The following is a 22,095-nucleotide window of genomic DNA, read 5'->3' as shown; positions in this document are numbered from 1 at the left end:
TGGAAATGTGGCTTATATGAAAACAGAAAGCAAAACAAAAACCAAACCCTGGTGGAACTCCCATCAGTGGGCCCATACTTAAAGAACAGTCCCCAGCTGACATCTGAAAACTGGCAAATTTATTATCTAACTGTCCTATTTAACAGCAAAACCCACACAGTACTCCCAGTCATCCTCTCCCTAGAACACTCCCTTCCCATTGGATTGACCACCTTTCAATAAACTAATTAAACTGTTGTTTAGTTATTCATAGAAGGTAGTAGGTGAGTGTGGATGTGGGTATGTATTTGTGGGTATAGAAGCAAGGTGAATTTCTAAACTGTGTGTGTGCACATGTGTATCTGTGTGCGTGTGTGTTTGTATCTTTCAATTATATTGTAACCATTATCTCATGCCATTAAATGTTATACAAAAATATAATTTTAATGGCAGCCTACTATTTCTTCACCTAAATACTCTGACTTACTTAATCATTTCCTTATTATTAGACACTTAGATAATTTTCAAAATTTTCTTATCAGAAATAATGCTTTGATAACAATAATATACATCAAACATTGTATGTATTTCTGTTTTCAAAATTTATGGTAGATTCCCAAAAGTAAAAGAACTGTGTCAAAGTATCTGAACATTTTAATGGCTCTGTTTATATACTCTCAAATTGCTTCTAGATAACTAAACCAATATACACCCACATCAACAATAAATCCCTATTTTCTACCACTGGTGCCAGTATCCACTATGCATAGTTTTAAACATGTTTGCCAAATTATAAAAATGGCATCCCATACTGTTTTAGTTATTCATTTTTATTAGTAGTAAGTTGAATATTTTGCTGACATATATTGGAGATTTGTCTTTCTTCTTTCATAATGATCCAAGTTTTTGATGCTTTTCTGTTAAGGTACTGGTTGTTCTTTTGGCTGTATAGAGGCTAAAAGCCACTTCATACCTGCCTTCATTATTTTAATTCTTAAAAATTAGCATTTTAAAATTACACAAACAGTTATCTTTCACTGTCAGAAAATTAGAAAACAGGAAAGAAAAATTTTGGATATTCTAAGATTAAACTATCCTTACAGTCCAGAGATTAACAAAATCAATTTAGTCATGATGGATTAATCTTTAAAACGGTGCTTCCCAAATTGTCCCATGCAAAACTAGTTCTGCAAGATGTAAACAGATGTTCTTTGGGAAAAAAATAACTTCATGCTAACATAAATTTTTGAAAGAATGCTCATTATGGGCTGTTTTTAAAAGTTCACAGAGTGCAAAAGTATTTTAAACTTATGACTCAACAATAAAAAGATTGATAACCCAATTAAAAAACGGGTAAAAGATTTGAATAGGTATTTCTCCAGAGAAGATATACAAATGGCCAATAAGCACTTGAAAAGATGTTCAGCATCATTAGTCATTAAGGAAATGAAAATCAAAGCATAGTGAGCTACCACTTCACACCCACAAGAATGGCTATAGTAAAAAACAAAGCAAAACAAAACCCCAGAAAATAACAAATGTTGGCAAGGATGTGGAGAAATTGGAACTCTCATACACTGTTAGTGGGAATGTAAGATGGAGCAGCTGCTCTGGAAAACAATTTGGCAGGTTCTCAAGAGTTAAACAGAATTATCACATGACCTAGCAATTCTACTCCCTAAGTACATACTCAAGAGAATTTAAAACATATGTTCACACAAAATACTTGTATACCAAGGTTCATAGGAACATTATTCATAACTGTCAAAAGTGGAAACAACCCAAATGGCCATCAACAGATTGAATGGATAAATAAAATATGGACTGTCCATACAATGGAATATTATTTGGCCATAAATTAGAAGGAAGTACTAATGCATGCTTCAATATGGATAAACTTGAAAAACATATAAGTGAAAAAAACTAGTAACAAAGGTCACATACTGTATGATTTCATTTATATGAAATGCCCATAATAGGCAAATCCAGAGACAGAAAGTAGAGATTAGTGGTTGCCAGGGGATGACAGGATTGGGGATTTGGGACTGATGCTTACAGACATGAGGTCTTTCTGAGGTGATGGAAACATTTTCAGACGAGCAGAGATGGTTGCATAACATAGCAAATATACTAAGAGCTGCTGAACTGTACACAAAATAACAAATTTTATGTTATGTAAATTATGTCTCAAAAGAAAAACATATTAAAGACTCTAAGAAGTACTGTTTAGCTTTGTTTAACCAGAATATTCCAAGCTTTTCGGTACTGCAATACTTTTTTTTCATGTAAGACCTGTTAATATATCATAAGACACTAATGTTTGCAAAAGCATAGTGTGGGAACAGCTGCTATTAACACAACATTTTAAAATTCATTCTAAGATGTGACTGATATCATCAGCTCCTTGCTGAAAAGGTCAAAACAAAAAGAAAGAAAGAGGGAAAAGGGGGAGGCTGGGGGCAAACTTCACCAGCCTCGTGATTATTCTAGGGTTGATCATTTGTCCCACTCTCTACAAATCCCAAGTGAGTTTTTTTGTTAGTATCACATTTCTCTACGTTTATGTTATTATTGTTAGAAATGTTATCAGAACATACAGGTAAAAAGTCAGGTTAAAAAAGAATCTTCTCATAATGCAAATAATTATTTTGAAAAGGAGACAAAGGATAAACAAAACATCTTCCCAAAATATAACCTCTGATAATTTGCTGTTTACTTGAGTTCAAGGGGAGAGGAACTTTCCTGAAAAAGAACCAGAAATAACCTAATTAACCCGATAATTAACAACAACATGGTTCTGATATATGAAAACATGTAGGAAGAAAAGCAGGAGGGGAGCTCAATCTGAACTTTTACCAAATTATTAACAATTTCTGCTATTCTGTTTTCCAAAATGGCAACTCCCACACTAACAAGTATCTTTCCATTCAGACATTTAGAGTCCTGAAAACAATAATTTAGTTGTGTGCTTGTCTCAGAGAGCAGCCTACTTGTCTATCAGGCTAAATACAAAGCTCAGCATCAGAGGGTTGAATACAGACTACAAAACAGAAGGCAAGAGTGGAAACAGAGCCCACATTTGGTGAAGTGCCTTTATTGGACTCCTACATCTATTTTCAAATTCATATGTTGCATCCAGAACTATCTTCTGGGAGATGCCAAGAATTTACTTCCACTACTTTTTTTTTTTTTTAATTCCAAAGATAATTATCAGAATTATTTCTAAGAAATAAAAATGTTATAAAATTATTTTAAGTTTTTCTTAGATTTAACTGCCAGGAAGGAAGAAGCCAACTTTATCCAAGAGTATTTATAAATCAGTCACTGTGAACATGGAACATAAACTCATTTATCTTTATCTGTAAACCAAAAAAGACTGGAAAACCTCAAGAGTAAACTACATTACAAGTAAAATGACTGATAGGTCAGAGTCAACCTTTGAAGTTTGTTTTCTGAAGCATATACTTCGATCCCGTCTCCTGTTAATATGGACAGTCTGGTATACTCAGAAAAATTTCACTCTCCTGGAAAATAGCGTCTCTTATCAGCAAAGACCCCTGATTCCTAAGTGGTTTTAAAATTATTATTTAAGAAAGAGAGAGAAAAGTATTCCTGATTCTGTTTTTATCTAGTGAGGTATAAGACTTCACTTAAAGAAACTTATTTTCCAGAATTCTTCATAAAAATTTTGGCACACGAGAAACTGCCCCACATAACGACCTACTGTTCTATCCCTGTTTGTTGTCTGCTCAGTCATTGGGGCAAATGTCTTCTTTAATGACAGAAATAAGGTTACGCTTTGCCAGGAGAGAAACAGCTCTTCGCAAATAAATTTTAACACAAATAGGCAAAATTAGAACAAAATATTTTCAAAAATCGTTGTAAAGCAACTTCTATCAGAACCTGATCTAAAAATGTGCATTTCCTGATGTTCTTATTTATGAACAACCAGTTAGTATGATTCTTAGCAGATTCATTTAAGCAGAAATAAAGAAGAGGAGGAAACTAGAAGAACTTTTCTTCCTAGGAATACATTTTTAAAGTACCTACAGTGGTTTCAGAGCACGTATCTTATGAGGGCTAAATTCCTCTATCTAGAATCTGTGGAGTATCCGGAAAAACTGATAAATTATTAAGGAGCTGGGAAATGGATGAATCTTATGTGGAATGTGGTTTTTAATTAAATGAAAGAAAACATGTGAATTAATTACTTTTTAGTAAACCTTTACCATTTTTAATTATATGAGAAATTATATGAGAAGGCTGCTGAAGTTAAAGCAAGGGATTACCCCTTTTACAAAGAAATTCTTAATTATTTCACTTGACATAATATTAGAATATGTTCCCAAGAAATTGCAGAATTGTCATTTCAGGAAAGATGTAAGAGATAAAATACAAACTTAATTATGATGTATCATTAAGACACTGACCTGCCCTAAGATATGAGGCTGGACTGTACAATTTCTTGAAGTTATGTCTGTCTTCTTAACTCTGTGGAAGACATGTAATCAATCACTGTCCTATCTGAAAGCATTGGTGCCTGCCACCTCCAGAAGAGAAAGGGACAAAGTGGTATCTAGGATTACAAATTTCCCCAGGATCTCTGATGATAAGATTTATATATATTTATATACTTTTAAATGCGTGTATGATATTACACATACATGTACGTATATAGATTCAGAAATATTCTCAAACTGAAAGATAGCAATATTCTCTCTCTCCCCTCCCCTTCTCTCGTCCATACCTATATACTTGCATATACACATGCATTTACTAAAGGCAGCTCTAGTTGCAAAATACACTGTGAATCCACATAGATTTTTATTATTCATTCAATAAATATTTATTGCACTTGTTATGTGTCATGGGAATGAAGATTAGACCATCTCCTTGTCCTCAAAGAAGTAAAAGGGCTTTTAAACAAGAAAATTCAAGATATTCTTAGAGGCCAGAGGATAGAGTGAAGCACAGAGGAGGGAGCAGGGGGTTCCAGGGTAGAGGGGGCCGGGGAGGAGCAGAGAGGAGGGTCATAAGGCTCAATACGGGAGGTGAGTCAGGAAGGAGGCCCTAAAGGATGGCGGGGTGTTCGTCCCACACACAAAGCCAGAAGGAATTCCAAGGGCCATAAACAAGGGCATTGGAAGTTTAAAGCAGCTGGGATTTTGGAAATGGGCATGGGTTATTCTGATTGGTGCACATATGAGTGGATGTAGTGGGAGTAGGTGGCTGGAAAGGAGTGGCAGGAGACTGGGAAGAGATGGAGCTTAGGGACAGGCAGAGCTAGAGCAGAGACAGCCTTTTCTTAGTCAAGGGTATTTTGGTTTTAATAGAAACCAACTCAAGCTGCCTTGGGCTGCAAGGGGACCTTAATGAGAGGTTTGAATTATGGCCTTGCAACTCACTAAGCAAGCATGACCTTGGCCAAGTTATTTACCCCATCTGTGCCTTGGGTTCTTTATCTACAAAATAAGGAGAATTATAGTAGCATGTTTTTAAGAATCAAAAAAGTTAATACGTGCAACACACCTGGCCTATACCAAGTGCTTGATAATAACAGCTATTTTTGTTATTGTTTCTTAGAACTTAAGAATATCTGAACCTGATGGGAAGAAAGCCTAAATAAAATAATGCCTGGAAAGCTCTGGTACCGCAGGCAGCATTTTGTCTCTCTCTGCTCCTCTCCCTGCCTGGGATTCATTCCTCTGAGCCATTGCAGAGGATGGCTGCCCACAGCTCTGAAATGTTTACATATTCCTGGAATCCAGTTCATGAAGACTTGAACTGGGATTGATGAGTCTCAATCCAAATGCCTGTACTAGTTAATCTTGGCTTGTGTATCTCATGGTTTAAACTGAGGCCAAAAGGTTAGGGTAAAAACATGGTACAGTGGCCTGTGTCTCTTGAATAGCAAGAAACGAGGGCAGAAAAGAAATTCAATTTGGTTTGTAAATTTAACCATTTTCAGGTCTGAGCCAAAGAATAGGCTAATCTTTAGAAGTTTTAGAGCCACTGATAAGTATTTAAGGAATTTGGTGATCCTACTGATTTGCATCCTCCTTAAACTTTTTTTTTTCTGTTTTTAATTTGCACAGCCCTTCTCCTTTTAAGAATCTGATAGCTGCCAAATATCCATCCACTAACCAAAATGAGTTACATCTATACAATGGAATATCATTCAGCTATAAAAAATGTAGTACTGACACATGCTCCAACATGATGGACCTTGAAAACATTGTGATAAATAAAAGAAGCCAGAAATAAAAGGCTACATATTGTAATCCCATTTACATAAAATGTCCGAAAGAGACAAATCTATAAAGACAGAAAGTAGAATCATGGTTGTCAAGGGCTAAGGGGAGGAGACAATGTACAGAATGACTGCTAATGGATATGTGTTTCTTTTGGAAGTGATCAAAACATTTTGTAATTAGATAGTGGTGTTAGTTGTACAATCTTGTGAATATACTGGAAATCACTGAAATGTATCTTTAAAATGGTAAATCTTATATAGTATGCGAATTGTACTTTTTAAAAAAGTATCTGAGAACTGGATATTATGCCAGAATACCAGGTTCTAGTCCTCACACCTACACTATCTCATGTAATAGCCACCACTTGCCTTCCCTAGCCTTCCTTCCTTACCTATACATTGGGGGCAGGAGCTGAGCCAGGCTCTACCAGAGGTCCATTCCAGCTCTAAATTCTATGGGTAAGAAACTGGATGCATACTCCCTAAATTAGAGTCAGCTTCTTTCTTTTCAAACCTTCTGCCACTTGAGTCATCTCATTCTATTGCCCTTCTCAAAGAAAGAATTCTATCTTCTTCCCAAATCTTTAAATTGAACCTACTTTGGGCATATGAGATATACTAGAAACTTGAATGGATAATCTCATTTAATTCATCCAAAAATGTTGTAAACTGGGCATCATTGTTTTCCTAATTTTTTAAGTACAGACACCAAAGCTTGGGGAAGGTACGTATGTTGCCCGGGTTATCAAGAAGCAGGGCGAGGTGTGGAACCTTAGCTGCCTAACTCCAGAGGTGGTGAAATGAACCATCACAATGAACTGCCTTTCTCTACTAATTCATCCACCTTCGCCCAAACCTTATGCCCCTGAAAATTGCCTTCAGCAGTTTGTTGATTGATTAATTCAACCACTTTATATTTATCATGCCTGCTATTCTAGTAAGTGATTCTTCTCAAGTTAGTTATTTAGGAGTTGGGAAATATTCCTGAATTCTTTGTCATATGTCAAGTACAAACTAGATAAAATTATTTCTTGACGAAGGTAATGCTGGCATACCCAAATGTAACGAAGAAAGACCAACTTAGGTTAATACCCTGTAAATAGGAAAAATTAATAGCTACTTCATCTCTTGTCAGCTCTGTTCCGTGTATCCATTGACTAGAGTAATTTCTTTAATTAATCTAAAATCTTCTTTTTAAGTCCTTCTTAAAACTTCTAAATAATTTGTTTTATGAACATACTGCTATCCACCTAGATAAATGAGACCACCAAGTTAAAAAATTCTAATTCTGTTTTAAAGATAATGTTGAAAATACCAAATTTTTATGTTTTGCTTACTATTGATAAAAATTTGCCATGATTTACTGAATGTTTAACAGAAAAAATAAAAAATAAATATTTTGAATTTGTTCACTACATTTTCCTCCCAAAGTTGGACTTCATCAATCTTGCCATTTTAAGAGTTCTGTAACTTAATTGATTGGATCTAAGAAGCCTAATTATTACAGAAAAAAGAAACGAGACACACAGGAAATTACAAAAGTTTAAGTGAAAAACTGCTAAAATGGCTAATGCAGTAGCTGAGCAAGATTATCTAGGAATTGCAAAGCTCAAAAGTTTAATGTATACAAGGTCTAACAATTTGAAGTGGGGCTGTTGTTCATCAGAACAGCAAACCTAATTCTTAGGTTTTAGAGCCAGAATATCAAAAATTCAAACTGAGTAAAATCTCTAGCTTTTAGAGCAAGAATACTAAATATTGAGTAAAATGCATTTCAGCCTTGGAAAAAGAACAATTTTGTATGAAAGGATATTCAAACAGCCCTTCATTGAACCAACACAATGAGCCTTGAAGATTTACATGATTGAGCTGGAATTCAAAGCCAAAAGACAAGAGGGAAGCTTTTTTCTTTCTTCCTCTCCCTGGGATGCACAAAGAGATATCCATAATTAAACACACTTCCTAGGGCAGCATTTTCTTATATTGACAAGCAAAATGAGGTATTTCAAATCAGGCATTACTGGCATATAGTCATCTTTTGCATAGCTATTGTTTTAATGTATTTCTGTCTATTGTTGGCCAGTGAGGCATGCATTTTAAAGAATTCTGGCTTTGCATACGAGACTATAGTTATGTTAGTAGAATTACATTTCTACAACAGTATCTTAAGAATAAATATGGCCTTATTTTTGTTGATCCTATACACATTTTATTTTCAAAGGAGAGTGGCTATAATTTAGTATAATTAGCACAATTAAAATTAACTCTATGCAGAAAAAAACTTTCAGAAGTACCTATTTAGATTCAACTATATTCTTTACTTTGACTTATTTATCACAGCTGGTTAAACATATCAGACACTAATCCTATGATATGTTGGAAAAATGCCAAACAAACCATGTTTGCTTAACATTCCATCAAAAAAGTCAGAGACTAATGATAGATTATGTATTCAATAACTTTTTGTTCTAGATCGAAGAATGTCACATTACTTCAACCTGTTTTTACCACAATTACTAAACTACCAAAAGTAGCAATTTTTTTGAATGTTACCTCTGTAAGTTTCCCCTACTCTCCTACCTGTACCCTAACCAAACTTTAATCTTCTTGATTTGGTTCTTAAATTCTAGAGAATATGTTAAACTTAAATACCTCAAAGTTAATGGTTTTTTCCTCCAAAGTAACCACTTTATCTAAAAAGATATTTTATCTCTTATTTTCATTCAAAACATTATTTATCAAGATTAACTTTGCATAACAATATACAGGCATATAACTAAAATTTTATTTTTAAAATTATTTACCACTATCACATAAATACATAAAATTATTTGGATATTACTAGAACTTTAAAAAGATCACACATATCTATCCATCCATATAAAAATCATGTCCTATAAAAATGTCAAGTGTCTAGTGGGAGACCTGAGCATTTGGTTATGGAAGTCAAACTATCATTAGCGGGCTCTGTCCATGTTTGGAAGCTTCTTTGGACCGTCAAACCAATGATATAGGGTTGATAGTGATAAGAAGGCTAAGTGCAATGTAAGGTAATCAAAATACATTCTTACTCAAGTAAAAACTGCCTTTTTACAGCTGTCAAAGTCACCACAGAAAATGTCCTGAAGCCTGGGTTTCTTAAACAATTTCTAACAATTTCTTTCTTGGTCGTTTGTCTTACGAACTAAAATCTGAGGCAATATGATACAGGGGCTTGTGCATTAATACAGCACTGCTGCTCTTTCACTAGATCAGGGAGGTGTGGTTGGAGAGAAAGCAGGGAAAGCAGGGTCCCGTGGTCCATGGTGAGACCCCATAGGTCAGGTGTGATTTGCTGCAAAGGACAACCTGAGACACAGCATTACAGTCTGATGGTCAATGTGGTCAATTTGGCAGGAAGTAAATTAATTCTAACCCCACTGGGTGGGGGCACAGAAGCAATTGAAGCAATTTCTCATCTTAGTCAAGATTAACTCACTGATACAGAGGAAGCATCAGTAGAATCAATTGTGGGAATCTGAGGTGAGCAAAATGGGGGTGGGAGGACTGAGTATTATTCCATAGATGAGGAAATTTAGACGCAGAGAGATGAAGTGGTTTTCCCAGGAACATCCCGCTAACAGGTAGCAGATGAGGGTCTGGCACCCAGGTCTCATCCCTTGCATACCCCAGGGCTTCACCCACCATGCCCAGGGGTCGGCTCCCAGCAGCCTTTGGCTCTCTTTCTCTTTAATCACTGTGATACCAACTCCTGAGGTTTTCACTTTCCATTCCCTTAAATACTCTTCAAGCACAGGAATAATCTGGGAAAGGAGCTGTACAGCAAGGGTTTGGCCATGACCACTTTGCCACTTTGAGATGGGAGTTGGGGGCAGAGAAAAAACAGGAGAGAACTCATGCAAACAGCATCAAAATTTTTTAGATGATATCAAATGGTCCCGGGCAAAGTTCTTAATTGCTCTGGGGCATTCATTCCTCATTTGAATGCTGAGAATAATAATAGTAAGCTCTGTATAGATATGTTTTGATAATTAAATGAGATAATATATGTAAACTCTTTAGCTCAGTGCCCAGCTGGGTGGTTTACCTGAGGGTTATGTGCCAGGCATTTTATATGTTCTTTTGAAATACATGTATAACACACTTAGGAATGATCTTTAGTGATTTTCCTTATTGAAAGCCTTTAACTTGACAAGTGATAGTTACTTAATTCAGCCAAGTCCTTTCACATCATCTCAACTTACGTACACCTGATTCATTACACTTCAGAATTGTTTCTTGACCCCTCCATCTATTCCCCCAGAAAGTATATACAAGTCCTGGACTAAGGATCAGCTGCTTCAGTTATCAAGACTTATAATTTTGGAAAAGCTAATTTTATTGAGTGTTTTCTATGTGCTAAAGGCTTTACATAAATCAACTCCTTTAATCCTTAGGAATGCTCCACATTTTATAAAGCAAGTGCCATTATCATCATCATTTCATACATGAAAAAATTAAACTTAGAGGAGTTAAGCGATTTGGCTGACACATGCAACTAATAAGTGGTGGGGACTGGATCTACCAGCAGGTCTACACGTCTCCACAGCCCAAAATCTTACCCCTCCACATATGGTACCTGCTTGCTGCCAATGCCAGCCTGAACCCGGATTCCTTACGTGCCCTGTCATATGAGTCTCTGTAACCACAGGACAGTCTTTCTGCATCCACTCCTGGGCACTACAGCTTGGTCTCAATACTAACCCCAGAGTGATCTCTTTAAAGTGAAAGTCTGGTCAATTCACTCCTCAGCCTAAAACCCTCCATGGTTCCCCCTTCTCTTCAGATAAAGACACAAAACTTACAATACCCTGAAGGATCTGACTCTGGTCTCCTATCCAGCCTTATCACGATCTGTCTTGATTCCAAGTCCAGCTACTCCAAGGTTTTCTATCAATTCCTAGAACATAGACAGCCTCTTCCATTCTGAGGCCTTTGCACCTGCGGTTCCCTCCTTTAAGTATGCTTGTCCCCACCTTCCCTAGACCTTTACCTAAATAATGCCTCCTCCTTCAGACGTCAGCTCAAGTATCATTTCCTCAGAAAAGCCTTTCCTAGCTACACCCCACTTTACTCAAGACTAGATCAAGATTTTTTCTGTCATACCCTTTCCTAATACTCAGTATACTGTATTTCTTTGCCAGCCCCTAGCAAGGTTTGCTATTACGTATTTACACGGTCATTTAATCAATATTTCTTCCCACTAGAGTAGTGGTTCTCACACTTTAGCATGCCTCAAAATCCCTTGGGAGTGTGATCACTGGGTCTCACCCGTGGAGTTTCTGATTCACTACATCTGGAGTGAGGCCTGGAACTATGTAACTACAATTTTCCAAGTGATGCTGCTGCTGCTGGACTGGAGACTAACCCAGTACAGTGGTTCTCAACTCTGGATAAACATTAGATTCACCTGGGGAGCTTTAAAAATTACCTATACCCAAGCCTTGCCACCAGGGGTTTTGACTGAATTTGGCTAGGGTGGAGCCCAAGAGGTTTTATTCCAAATATTGCAGACTTATACAGATAAAATTATTTGTTTATCTAAAACTCAAACTTAACTGGGTGTCTTGTATTTTTATTTGCTAAATATGGCAACCCTACTTATGGATCCTGCTGTAACACATCAGGTAATATGTAATATATTTATGCACATATATTATGTACGTGATCGTAACCCGACCCTTCATCTCTGCAGATCACAAAAAGAGTAAGGCAAGTACATGAAATTTTTAGACCTAGGAGGAATTTTTTTCCTGAGGTTTACACCTCAAAAGTTGTAACCAGCAGATCGTAGAATGTTATCTGAAATCTTTTTAAAATAGGGCAAATTCTCAATGTCAAATAATTTAACGTGATTAAATGACTTCCAGGTTCCCTTAAGCCCTCACCTTGGGCAGAGTAACAATGGAGCATCAACACTGTTGCTCTGACATCAGTCAAGTAGTCACCTGGGCAGACCTACTACTGCTGGGACTTGACACAGAGCAGGTGCCCTTTCACACATCAAAAGTAAATAAAAATTATTGATTTAATACACAACACCCACAAAAAAATTAAGTGAACACATGGCTGTCTGTGGTAATGCAATCCCACCTTACACCTATGGAAGAAGTCTAGCATAAGTTTCCAATTTTAGAGTAAAAGCAGTGATTTCATGTCTTACATAAACTGATATATTTGCATTTTTGATGCTGTGAAGAAGCTACTTTATCCCAGCTTGGCATATTTACAGCATTATGGATAAACTAGAGATTTCCAAATGGAGAATCCTCTGGGATTAGTGGCCATCGTGTAGCCTTCTGCCTCTCCACATAAGTAACCTGCCAGGTCTCTGATTTAAGGACAAAAACTCCATATAAGTATTTTAAATATTAAATGGCATTCTCTCATAAATACTCATAGAAACCAGTCCTTTTAACAAATACTGCTATCTTCTGCTTTATACAATGCATACTTGCCAAACTTAGCATGACATTTCTCACTCACCACAGCAACTTAAGTGACAGAACACGGGAATTCACAGGAACCCCACTAGACCAACTGTGTTAGTGGCAGTAAATGAAAAGAGGGATAGAAAGAATGTCACACCAAGTTCATGGCTGACTACACATTTAATGACTTATTGCAATTCACCTGACCTCAAGCAAACACACAAAAATTACTTCAGATTATTTTCTCTGAACTAATAAATATCTAATACTTTTAAAACAGATATTTCCAAAAAAAGATGTATAACTATAAAATATCCACAATTGCTGATTTCTTTTATCAGGATGGCTTACCAAATCCAAAAGCATTAGAACCGCCAATGCTCTGAGAAGCCTGAACACTTGTAGATGTGTATAGTCCTGTCACCAGCAAGCCGTCAAAGAAGGTGCTTGTCGAAATTGTCACTGAAATACAGGGGGAAAAAAACCTTAATTAATACAGTCAGAATAATGAGATATATTTCTGACATGTTAGACATTGTCAAAACAATCTGTACTTATTAGTAGTAAATTATTTTATACTATCCCTACTTAGGATATTTTTTATATTAGAAATTACAGAGGAGCAAAAAGAAGCTCAGAGCTCCAATGTCTATAATTGCTGGCCCTAAATTTAGTACATCAGTCTCCTTTCCACATTCATTTACACATTTCCTGGCTATGTGAAAAATCATCTGAAAATAATGTAGTATTGAATAGATGGTTTCCCCACCTCCACTACCACCCCTGAAGGCAGTCAAAGGCATTGCTGGCATTTTGGCATTGTGATTAAACACTTTTCTTTTTAAAGTATTCCATACTGTGGGAAACAATTTTACATCAGCTGAAAAAAGAACATTAAGATGCACTGCATTTCTTATTGTGAGTCTACATTTCATAGATGAGTTCCCTGAAGTTTTTCAACAAAAGCAGACTAATTTACATGAAGACAGTCAGCCCTTTTCCTCTTGTGAACAAGAAAGGAAGACCATTGCATGCTTCAAGCCTTAGAAAAAGGTCAACAAGAGGAGTCCAAATGGTTTTATAATCAAAGTATCACGATGATCCTGGGAAGAAATGGGCCAAATTAAATGGATCTGTATGCTATTCGGGTTTGGCTTCTTAAAATTTTATCTTGCTCACCACCCAAAAAATTGATCATAATTTCCTGTTTGACATGATAACATTTTCTCCTGCATAGGTTTTATAAGATCAAGATGACGCCATCTGTAGGAAGCCCCAGAGGAAGATGTTAACATTTTTTTGGTAGTACACAGTACAAGGCTGTCATCATGCTTGGTGGCAATAAGGAGAATGGCCAGAGTCACATTTACTTTGATGAGAATGTTTAAATTAGACTCCAGAAAATCCAGTGAGTAGAGCTGGTCTGAAACATCCATATTATAAGACACAAAACAAAACACATATATTAATAGAACAGTCTAGCATCATGCTACCTGCACAATGGCATTTGATGTTGGAAAGAATCACCTTCCCTTCTTTTAGTAAAAAATAATAGTTAATATTTTTGAGCTCTGGCATGTAATTCTCAGGTAAACTACTCAGCTGGGCACTGAGCTAAAGAGTTTACATATATTATCTCATTTGATTATCAAAACATATCTATACAGAGCTTACTATTATTATTCTCAACATTCAAATGAGGAATGTATGCCCAGAGCAATTAAGAACTTTGCCCGGGACCATTTGATATCATCTAAAAAATTTTGATGCTGTTTGCATGAGTTCTCTCCTGTTTTTTCTCTGTCCCCAACCCCCATCTCAAAGTGGCAAAGTGGTCATGGCTGAACCCTTGCTGTACAGCTCCTTTCCCAGATTATTCCTGTGCTTGAAGAGTATTTAAGGGAATGGAAAGTGAAAACCTCAGGAGTTGGTATCACTGTGATTAGAGAGAAAGAGGGCCAAAGGCTGCTGGGAGCCGACCCCTGGGCATGGTGGGTGAAGCCCTGGGATATGCAAGGGATGAGACCTGGGTGCCAGACCCTCATCTGCTACCTGTTAGCGGGATGTTCCTGGGAAAACCACTTCATCTCTCTGCGTCTAAATTTCCTCATCTACGGAATAATACTCTAATCATCAGTCCTCCCACCCCCATTTTGCTCTCCTCAGATTCCCACAATTGGTTCTACTGATGCTTCCTTTGTATCAGTGAGTTAATCTTGACTAAGATGAGAAATTGCTTCAATTGCTTCTGTGCCCCCACCCAGTGGGGTTAGAATTAAGTTACTTCCTGTCAAATTGATCACATTGACCATCAGACTTTAATGCTGTGTCTCAGGTTGTCCTTTGTAGCAAATCACACCTGACCTATGGGGTCTCACCATGGACCACGGGACCCTGCTTTCCCTGCTTTCTCTCCAACCACACCTCCCTGATCTAGTGAAAGAGCAGCAGTGCTTTATTAATGCACAAGCCCCTGTAGACTCCTCACTATTCCTTTACGCTTCTGCTCTGCATCCTATTTCCAAGATTCTGAAAAATGTATTTTATTGGTTTGGGAATGAGGCAAACATGAATCTGAATCTCACCTGTCCCCACCTCTGATTAGTATGTGACCTTAGGGTAGTCTCAGATTCCTCATTTACAAAAGGGGATGAAATACTATCAAGTTTACTGTAAGAATTAAAAACATATCTATTATCTATCAATGTGTCTATTTCCTTAACACACTGCCATGCATACAGTAAACAATCAGTAAAAGTTAGTTTCCTTTTCCTGCCCTGTCTCAGACCCTGAAGCCCTGCTTTGCTCTTCCCTTCCTGAGAACAGGAGTCCTGTACAGACCTCCTGGCACCTTCCTCACCAAAGGTCCGGGCATATGCAGTCATTGGACCGCCCACATCCTAGTCCTGCTGCCCACCAGAGTTCTCCACCACCACCCCCACTATTTCATCGCTGACCGTGCTCCCCACCAAGTCCGAACTCTGCTGTCAGAGCACCCAAGACAAGTGAGCATCCCCAGCTTGTTATTGATTCGCCCTCCCTTCCAAAAGACTTTCTTTAAGTATCTACACAGTGTTTGTATATTTAAAAGAGAAGCTAAATACTCTTAGAGAAAGGGCTGAGAATGAGAAGCATGGGTTGCAGCTCTCAGTCTTTCCTCTACTGCCCTCTTAAATTCAGTTCTGATCCCAAACAGGCATGTCCCACCTGGCAAAACGAAAGCCTTGCGGTGTCTACTGTGATAATTAATTCAATTTATTGATAACATGTACCTAGCCAGTGATACTGTAATCTGTTAAAGATGTGCATCTATGAAGCTGCCTGGACAGGCTGTGACTCATTTGGGTACCGAGATGACCAAGGTCTGCTGTGTCCATCCAGGCTGTTAACCCCTTGCCAGACCTCCCTCTCTCCTGCCACCCAGTGCCTCTCCTGCCCCAGAGGGGGGAACAAATTCTGATTTTAACTCCTCCACACACCAAAATACCTGTTTCAGATCAGTTCTTATCTTTATATAGATTCTCAGGTGCTGAACCAGCAAGGTCTGGTAAAAACAGCCCAGAAGTAAGAGGACTGAATTTTATTCCCAACATGAATATTAATTTGCTACGTCAGATTGAACAAGGTTTTCTCTCTGTCTGGTTCTACTCCTAGTGGTGATAAGAGTACCTATTATTCAGTAGCCTCACTGGTAGGCGTGCTTAATTATGTGAAAAATCATTTCTAAATGCTGAGTGTTTTAGAATAAAAATGGAATTACTAAGAAAAATGCTTATAACTCAGAGTGTCTTGGTGTTAAATACCATCCATAAACTGACTACTCCCGAATTTCTATATCCAGAAACCTCTTTGCCAGCTCCAGACCTATACCAGGCTGCTGCTCAACATCCCCACTCAGATGTCCAAGAGACATCTCAACCTTAACACGACCAACACTGAATGCCCCACCCCCACCCCAAAACCTGCTTCTCCAGCAGCCTTCTCCAGCTTAGTTGGTGGCATCTTTCCTGTTGCTCAGGTCAAAAACCTCGGAGTCGACTTTGGAATCACCCTTCTCCCATATCCACATCCAGTCCACCAGTAAATCCTGCTGGCTCTGCCTTCCAGTCATACCCAGACTCTGACCACTTGCCGCCCTGTTCTGTGATACCATCGTCTCTCCCACAGATGATTTCACTGGACATCAATCTGGTCTTCCTGGTTCCACCCTCACTTCGCTACAGTCTATTTGCAGTATGAGGCAGAGGAATTCTTTTAAAACATACATCTTATCAATCATGTCACTCTCCTCCTTTCGTTTTACCAAAGTCACAGTCTATACAGTGGCCCGCAACGTCCTATGTGATCTGCCTCCATTCCCTCCGTTCTCATCTCTCTCCTTTTGGCTCACTCTGCTCCGGGCACACTAGCTCCTTGCTATTGCTCAGATATATCAGGTCTTTGCACTAGCCATTTCCTCTGTCTTGGACTCTCTTCTTCCAGATACTATGGGCCAATTCCCTCACCTCCTTCAAGTTTCAGCTCAAATGTCACCCTCTCAATGAAGACTGACTTAACCACACTATTTTAAATTACAGACAGTCCACCTGCCCACCTGTTCCCACAGTCCTCACATTCCCAGTCTCCCTTATTTGACTCTACTTCCCCCTTTTTAAAAATAATTATGACCTTGTAACACACTATATTGATATATCTACTTATAATATTTTTTGTGTATTACATTTATTGTCAGTCTCATTCTGTAGAATGTAGTCTTCATCAAGACAGGTATCTCTAGTTTTTTGTTCAATGATATATCTCAAATGTCTAGAACAATTCCTGACACTTTCAACTGCTCAATAAATATTTAGTGAATTATTAATGAATAACTCATTCATATAAAAGTTGTGTAGGATTGTCTTATCTTCTACTTATTTCCAGGGGAGAAATATGTTGTAAACCCTAGACTTCCTTTGTCAGATGAATCCCACTCGGAAAAGCCACATGGAAAAAAAAGAAAACAGAAAAGTTGGCTACTTAAATATGTAAAATGCTTTCCAGAGTGCAAGACAGATCGTGCAGAGAGAAACTGACTAAAAGACCTGCTAAAGACATTTGTGAAAAAGTTAGGCCAACTTAAATTCCCACATGCTGCATGTTTACACGAGTCATCTAAATAAAAAGTTCCCTGGTTTGAAATGAATTGATATAATCTTTTTTTCTGCATGCTAGAGTTGGGAATTTCAAGTATTTTTTAGGGAAAAAATGACATTTGCCTTTGGAAAAATGCTACTTGACACTGTGGAATACACATTCCTTTTCCTCCTTTAAACAGATGTAATGCATAATCCTTACATGAACTAGTAATCAGTCTCTTTTTTTAAGAAAGAGGAAATGTTGCCCAGACTCTATGGGATTTAAGACATACCTTTCTCATCACCAGGTTATGAGTCCAATTTCTGTATTTAAAAAGCATCGGACACAGTTTGGATTCCCTGTTAGCATACAGGAAATTTCAGAATGTCTACAGCCCACATGTTGGTATTGAACAGAGTTCCAGTAGTGAACACATGAGCAGTCTGAGCAAACATGCTGAAAACTTTACAGCAAGGCACTTTGACTTGGAAACTGTCAAGAACACCCTTTTCTCTGCTTCTCTCTTTCCCTTTCACTCAAATGCTTCCACTTATCTCTACTTGCAGCCTCTAGTTCATGTGCCAGAATTTCACAAATAATTGTCTCAGGCATTGAGGCTGCTCCGGCTACAGTGCTCCTTAGCTGTTGTTACCTACATCATTCTATCGTCAGCCCCTGCAGGTACTGGTTTTCACTTGGCCTCTCCCCTCTCTTTGCCCTCTAGTGTCTTCCTGATTCCCTTCTATTGAGCTGAGTCTTACTCTCCATGTGCACTGGCTCTTATTCTTCCTATGTGCCCGACTTGACTTTCTTCCCTCTAATTTCGCAGGGACTCACCCTCCAAGCACTATTTTAGCTTCTCTAGTCTTAGCTCATCACTTACATCCATAACCTGCTGCCACCCAGGCAACTGGAAAAATCTTCTTGAAAGCAAAAAGAGTGAATTATGATAAATTAAAGGAAAAGTTTACTATACACAGTACTAATACGGCTCATGATAGAAAAAGAACTGAAGCTCACATTTGTGAATGTAAAATTGTTTTAATATGCATATGAACTAGAAGGAAAGCTTACAACTTTCATGGTTTTCATACCTTTAAGATAAACAACTGTTAGGCTACATGTGTCTAATTGACATCTAAGTCCAGTTAATAAGCAAACCCTTCATGCTCTTTCCAAGATTACCAGCCAAATGCCCTGATTAATGTAAAGATGGGGAACAAATAACATTTACCAAGTTTCAATTCAGTTTTAAACAAGTTTATTATAAAATATGAACAATTGCTGAGTCTAAGTAGTTAGTATACAGATGTTTGTTATTGCTGGTCTTTTAACTTTCATTTTAGAAAAATTTCATATTAAAAAGTTGGGAGAAGAAAGAATTTTATTATAAATGCACTTGGGATGAGCAAACTAACCCAAACAATAAAATGCACTAGAAAGTACATAATACATTCAGACTCCAAGAATTAAGCAACATATATGATAGATAGATAAATAATTGAATACCTTCTATGAGCCAAGAACTGTGTTAGCACTATAATTCAGGTTTTATTAACTAGAAAGGCAAAAAGATATTTACAACTAGTTCCCCTTGACAAAAATATTTATTAATTCTATTTGACAACTGATCAATTCTGAATATTTAAAACAAATTAAAAGGTATCATCACTTATATCGTATAGGACCCAGTTATCCATTTCAGACACCAAGGGTTTATGTAAAATCATCAAATAATAATATGATACCTTTAAATAGGTGAACAGCTAATTTAAAAATCCAAGGCTTTACAAATTTTCATGGTAAAATCTATAAAATTCTTTCTCAGAGGACTTTTTCTCCCTTAGAGTCAATTTTTATACCTTTCATAGCTTTGCATTAAAATGTAAATAGAACTGGCTACTTTAAATAAAGAGAAAAAATATCAATATTATGAATTGCAAACAGAATTTTGAACTTGCCAGTACATTTTAGGGGAAAATAAAGCATGCATGTCATTACCTAAAATCAGAAAGCAAGTTGGTCTTATCAGATCACATCATTCCCTTGTTCAACAAACATCTCTAGCTTCCTATTGTCCATAGATTAGAACCCTACATCTTTAATGTGGTTTCAAAGACCTTCGAGTGGTGGCCATCAAATCTCTCCAATCAAATTTCTCCATTTTAGCTGAATGACTTCCCCATAGTAAACCTTTTGTTAAAATCCCACCCATTCTTCAAGAACAGGCTCAAATGCCATCTCTCTCATGAAGTCTGTTCTGACCTACAAGGGAAAGCCACCTCTCCATCCTCAAAGAGCCCAGAACTCTCAGAAACTGTACAGCACTTGATCACATTCCGCTGTCCCCAGAGCTTGGCTCAAATGAGGAGCTCAACCAACGTTTGTTGAATTCAACCATATAGAAACATTTGCTACAACATAAAATTCCATATAAAAATAAATAAAATATGTATAATAGAGACTATAATGTAGCCAACGTAATTAAATTTGTGAAATCTAACATCTCTTCTACAGAAAGAAAGGACCAGTATTATTCATAGACATATATGAAAAATGAAGTTTTCCTCAAAAAGAAAACAAAAATCAAAAATAACGCAGTATTTTATTATAGCACTCAAAAAATCAGAAATGTCAGAAAATGTTGGTTGAAATTTTGCCATAATTTTAACCATAATAGTGTTTCTTTTGCATATATGGACGCTGTGTGTGAATATATATGCATATTTTATGTACATACCAAATTAATCTTCTGATAAAATTTTGTCACTAAGATACCGTATACCATTATGCTCACTCTAAAGTTACTCTGCCATTTTCTCAAATAAGAAATAAGGGATCAAAAGGCTGAGGAGGTTATACATATCTCTCCCACATCTGTGTTAAATTGGCAATGAGCTTAGCACCAGGAGACTATGAATATGGATTGCTGGGTTGTGACAGCAGAATGAAAACATGAATTACGGACACAATTCAATTCTTATCAGTGGTTCAAAGAGTACCTCTGTCTCGAAATGACTAATTACAGAGCCAGTTATTATCTATTATAGCTTCTATTAAATGTTCCCAACAAGACCCTAATACCATTCTTGCAGAAAATCACTGTAAGATGAAAGACTGGAAGAAAATAAATTTAGACATTTAATGCTGTTTGCATTTCATCCTAAAGCTTCTGGCCTATAAATGCTCTATGGTCCATTAAATTTTGATCATTTCAAGCATATTCCATTGCTACTTTATACAAAAGACCTTTAATATGTGCAGAAAAGAAACATATTACATAATATTTGAAATGGTGTTTCCATCTTTTTTCAAGATTACAACTATCAGAGGACAGCAAATTGCAAAAATGCTGAAATTAGTATTTAAGTATTAGTAATGATGCACCGATTGCAAAGAGTTCCCATTTCTCAATTTTATATATTTTGAAGATGAAAAACACCAGCAGAATCTAATATTGTCAATATTAAAAAACAAAACAAAAAACCAAAAATCATCACCACATTTTGCCTTATGAACAGAAACTCATTTGCCATTTGAATACAAAACAGATTAAATAGCCTGAGGAAATAAACTGAGTTTATTTGCTGCAAAATTTCATCAACACTGTGTGTTTAACTACTCTTTCTTCTTTAGTTAAACTGCCACTAGCTCTGGGTGCCAAATAGAGACCATCAAAAAATACATTATAATTTCCTTTCAAAACCTCTGTAAGAACATAACCCCTGAACTCTTTCTCATTACCTGAATTAATTCCATTTTGACATGGTTTTATGTGGTTTTCAAATATTAAGTCAGGCATCTCAAAATAATAACATTGCCAAACCGAAAACAAGAAAGAAAAAAAATTCATCTCAGTAAATATGTAAAAGATGAATGACTGGAGGTCAAGATTCACTGAGGGAGAACATGAACCACAGTAGTGAACTGAGCACTGTATCTTAATGTCATCAGACCAGGAATAAATGAACTCTGGTCAGCCTTTTGTAAGGGGTAGAGAGAGATCACTCATGCCTTGCCTATTTATTCCAACAACTAACGATAAGGGGCATGCTAAGGAAGGATCTGGCTGCCCACCTAGTGCAGCCTCTTGCCCATCTCTAGAGAAGCATGCTGTATACCACACCACCCTTTCCTGCTTCCATGAGTCTTTATTAGATGGCTGACCTACATCATCGCTAGAGCTCTTTACCCTCATGTTTAGAGGCACCTCCTTAATAATAATAGCTATGCAATATTTGAACACTATATGCCAGGTACTCTTCTAAGCCCTTTATA

At 37.0% G+C, this 22,095-nt stretch overlaps 1 protein-coding gene across 2 annotated transcripts in view; it reads right to left on the bottom strand.

The window, feature by feature from the left end:
• Positions 1-22,095, bottom strand: part of RELN (reelin) — a 466,847-nt gene that overhangs the window by 384,876 nt on the left and 59,876 nt on the right. For both annotated transcript variants that reach the window (XM_063099074.1, XM_063099073.1), the window contains exon 2: positions 13,054-13,164. In XM_063099074.1, the coding sequence (XP_062955144.1) occupies positions 13,054-13,164 (111 nt within the window). The remainder of the gene's footprint in view (positions 1-13,053; positions 13,165-22,095) is intronic.

The sequence above is a fragment of the Cynocephalus volans genome, chromosome 6 (assembly GCF_027409185.1).
Source record: "Cynocephalus volans isolate mCynVol1 chromosome 6, mCynVol1.pri, whole genome shotgun sequence".
NCBI lineage: Eukaryota > Metazoa > Chordata > Mammalia > Dermoptera > Cynocephalidae > Cynocephalus > Cynocephalus volans.
The sequence above is the reverse complement of the archived record's forward strand: the minus strand, read 5'-3'. Positions and strand labels throughout refer to the sequence as shown.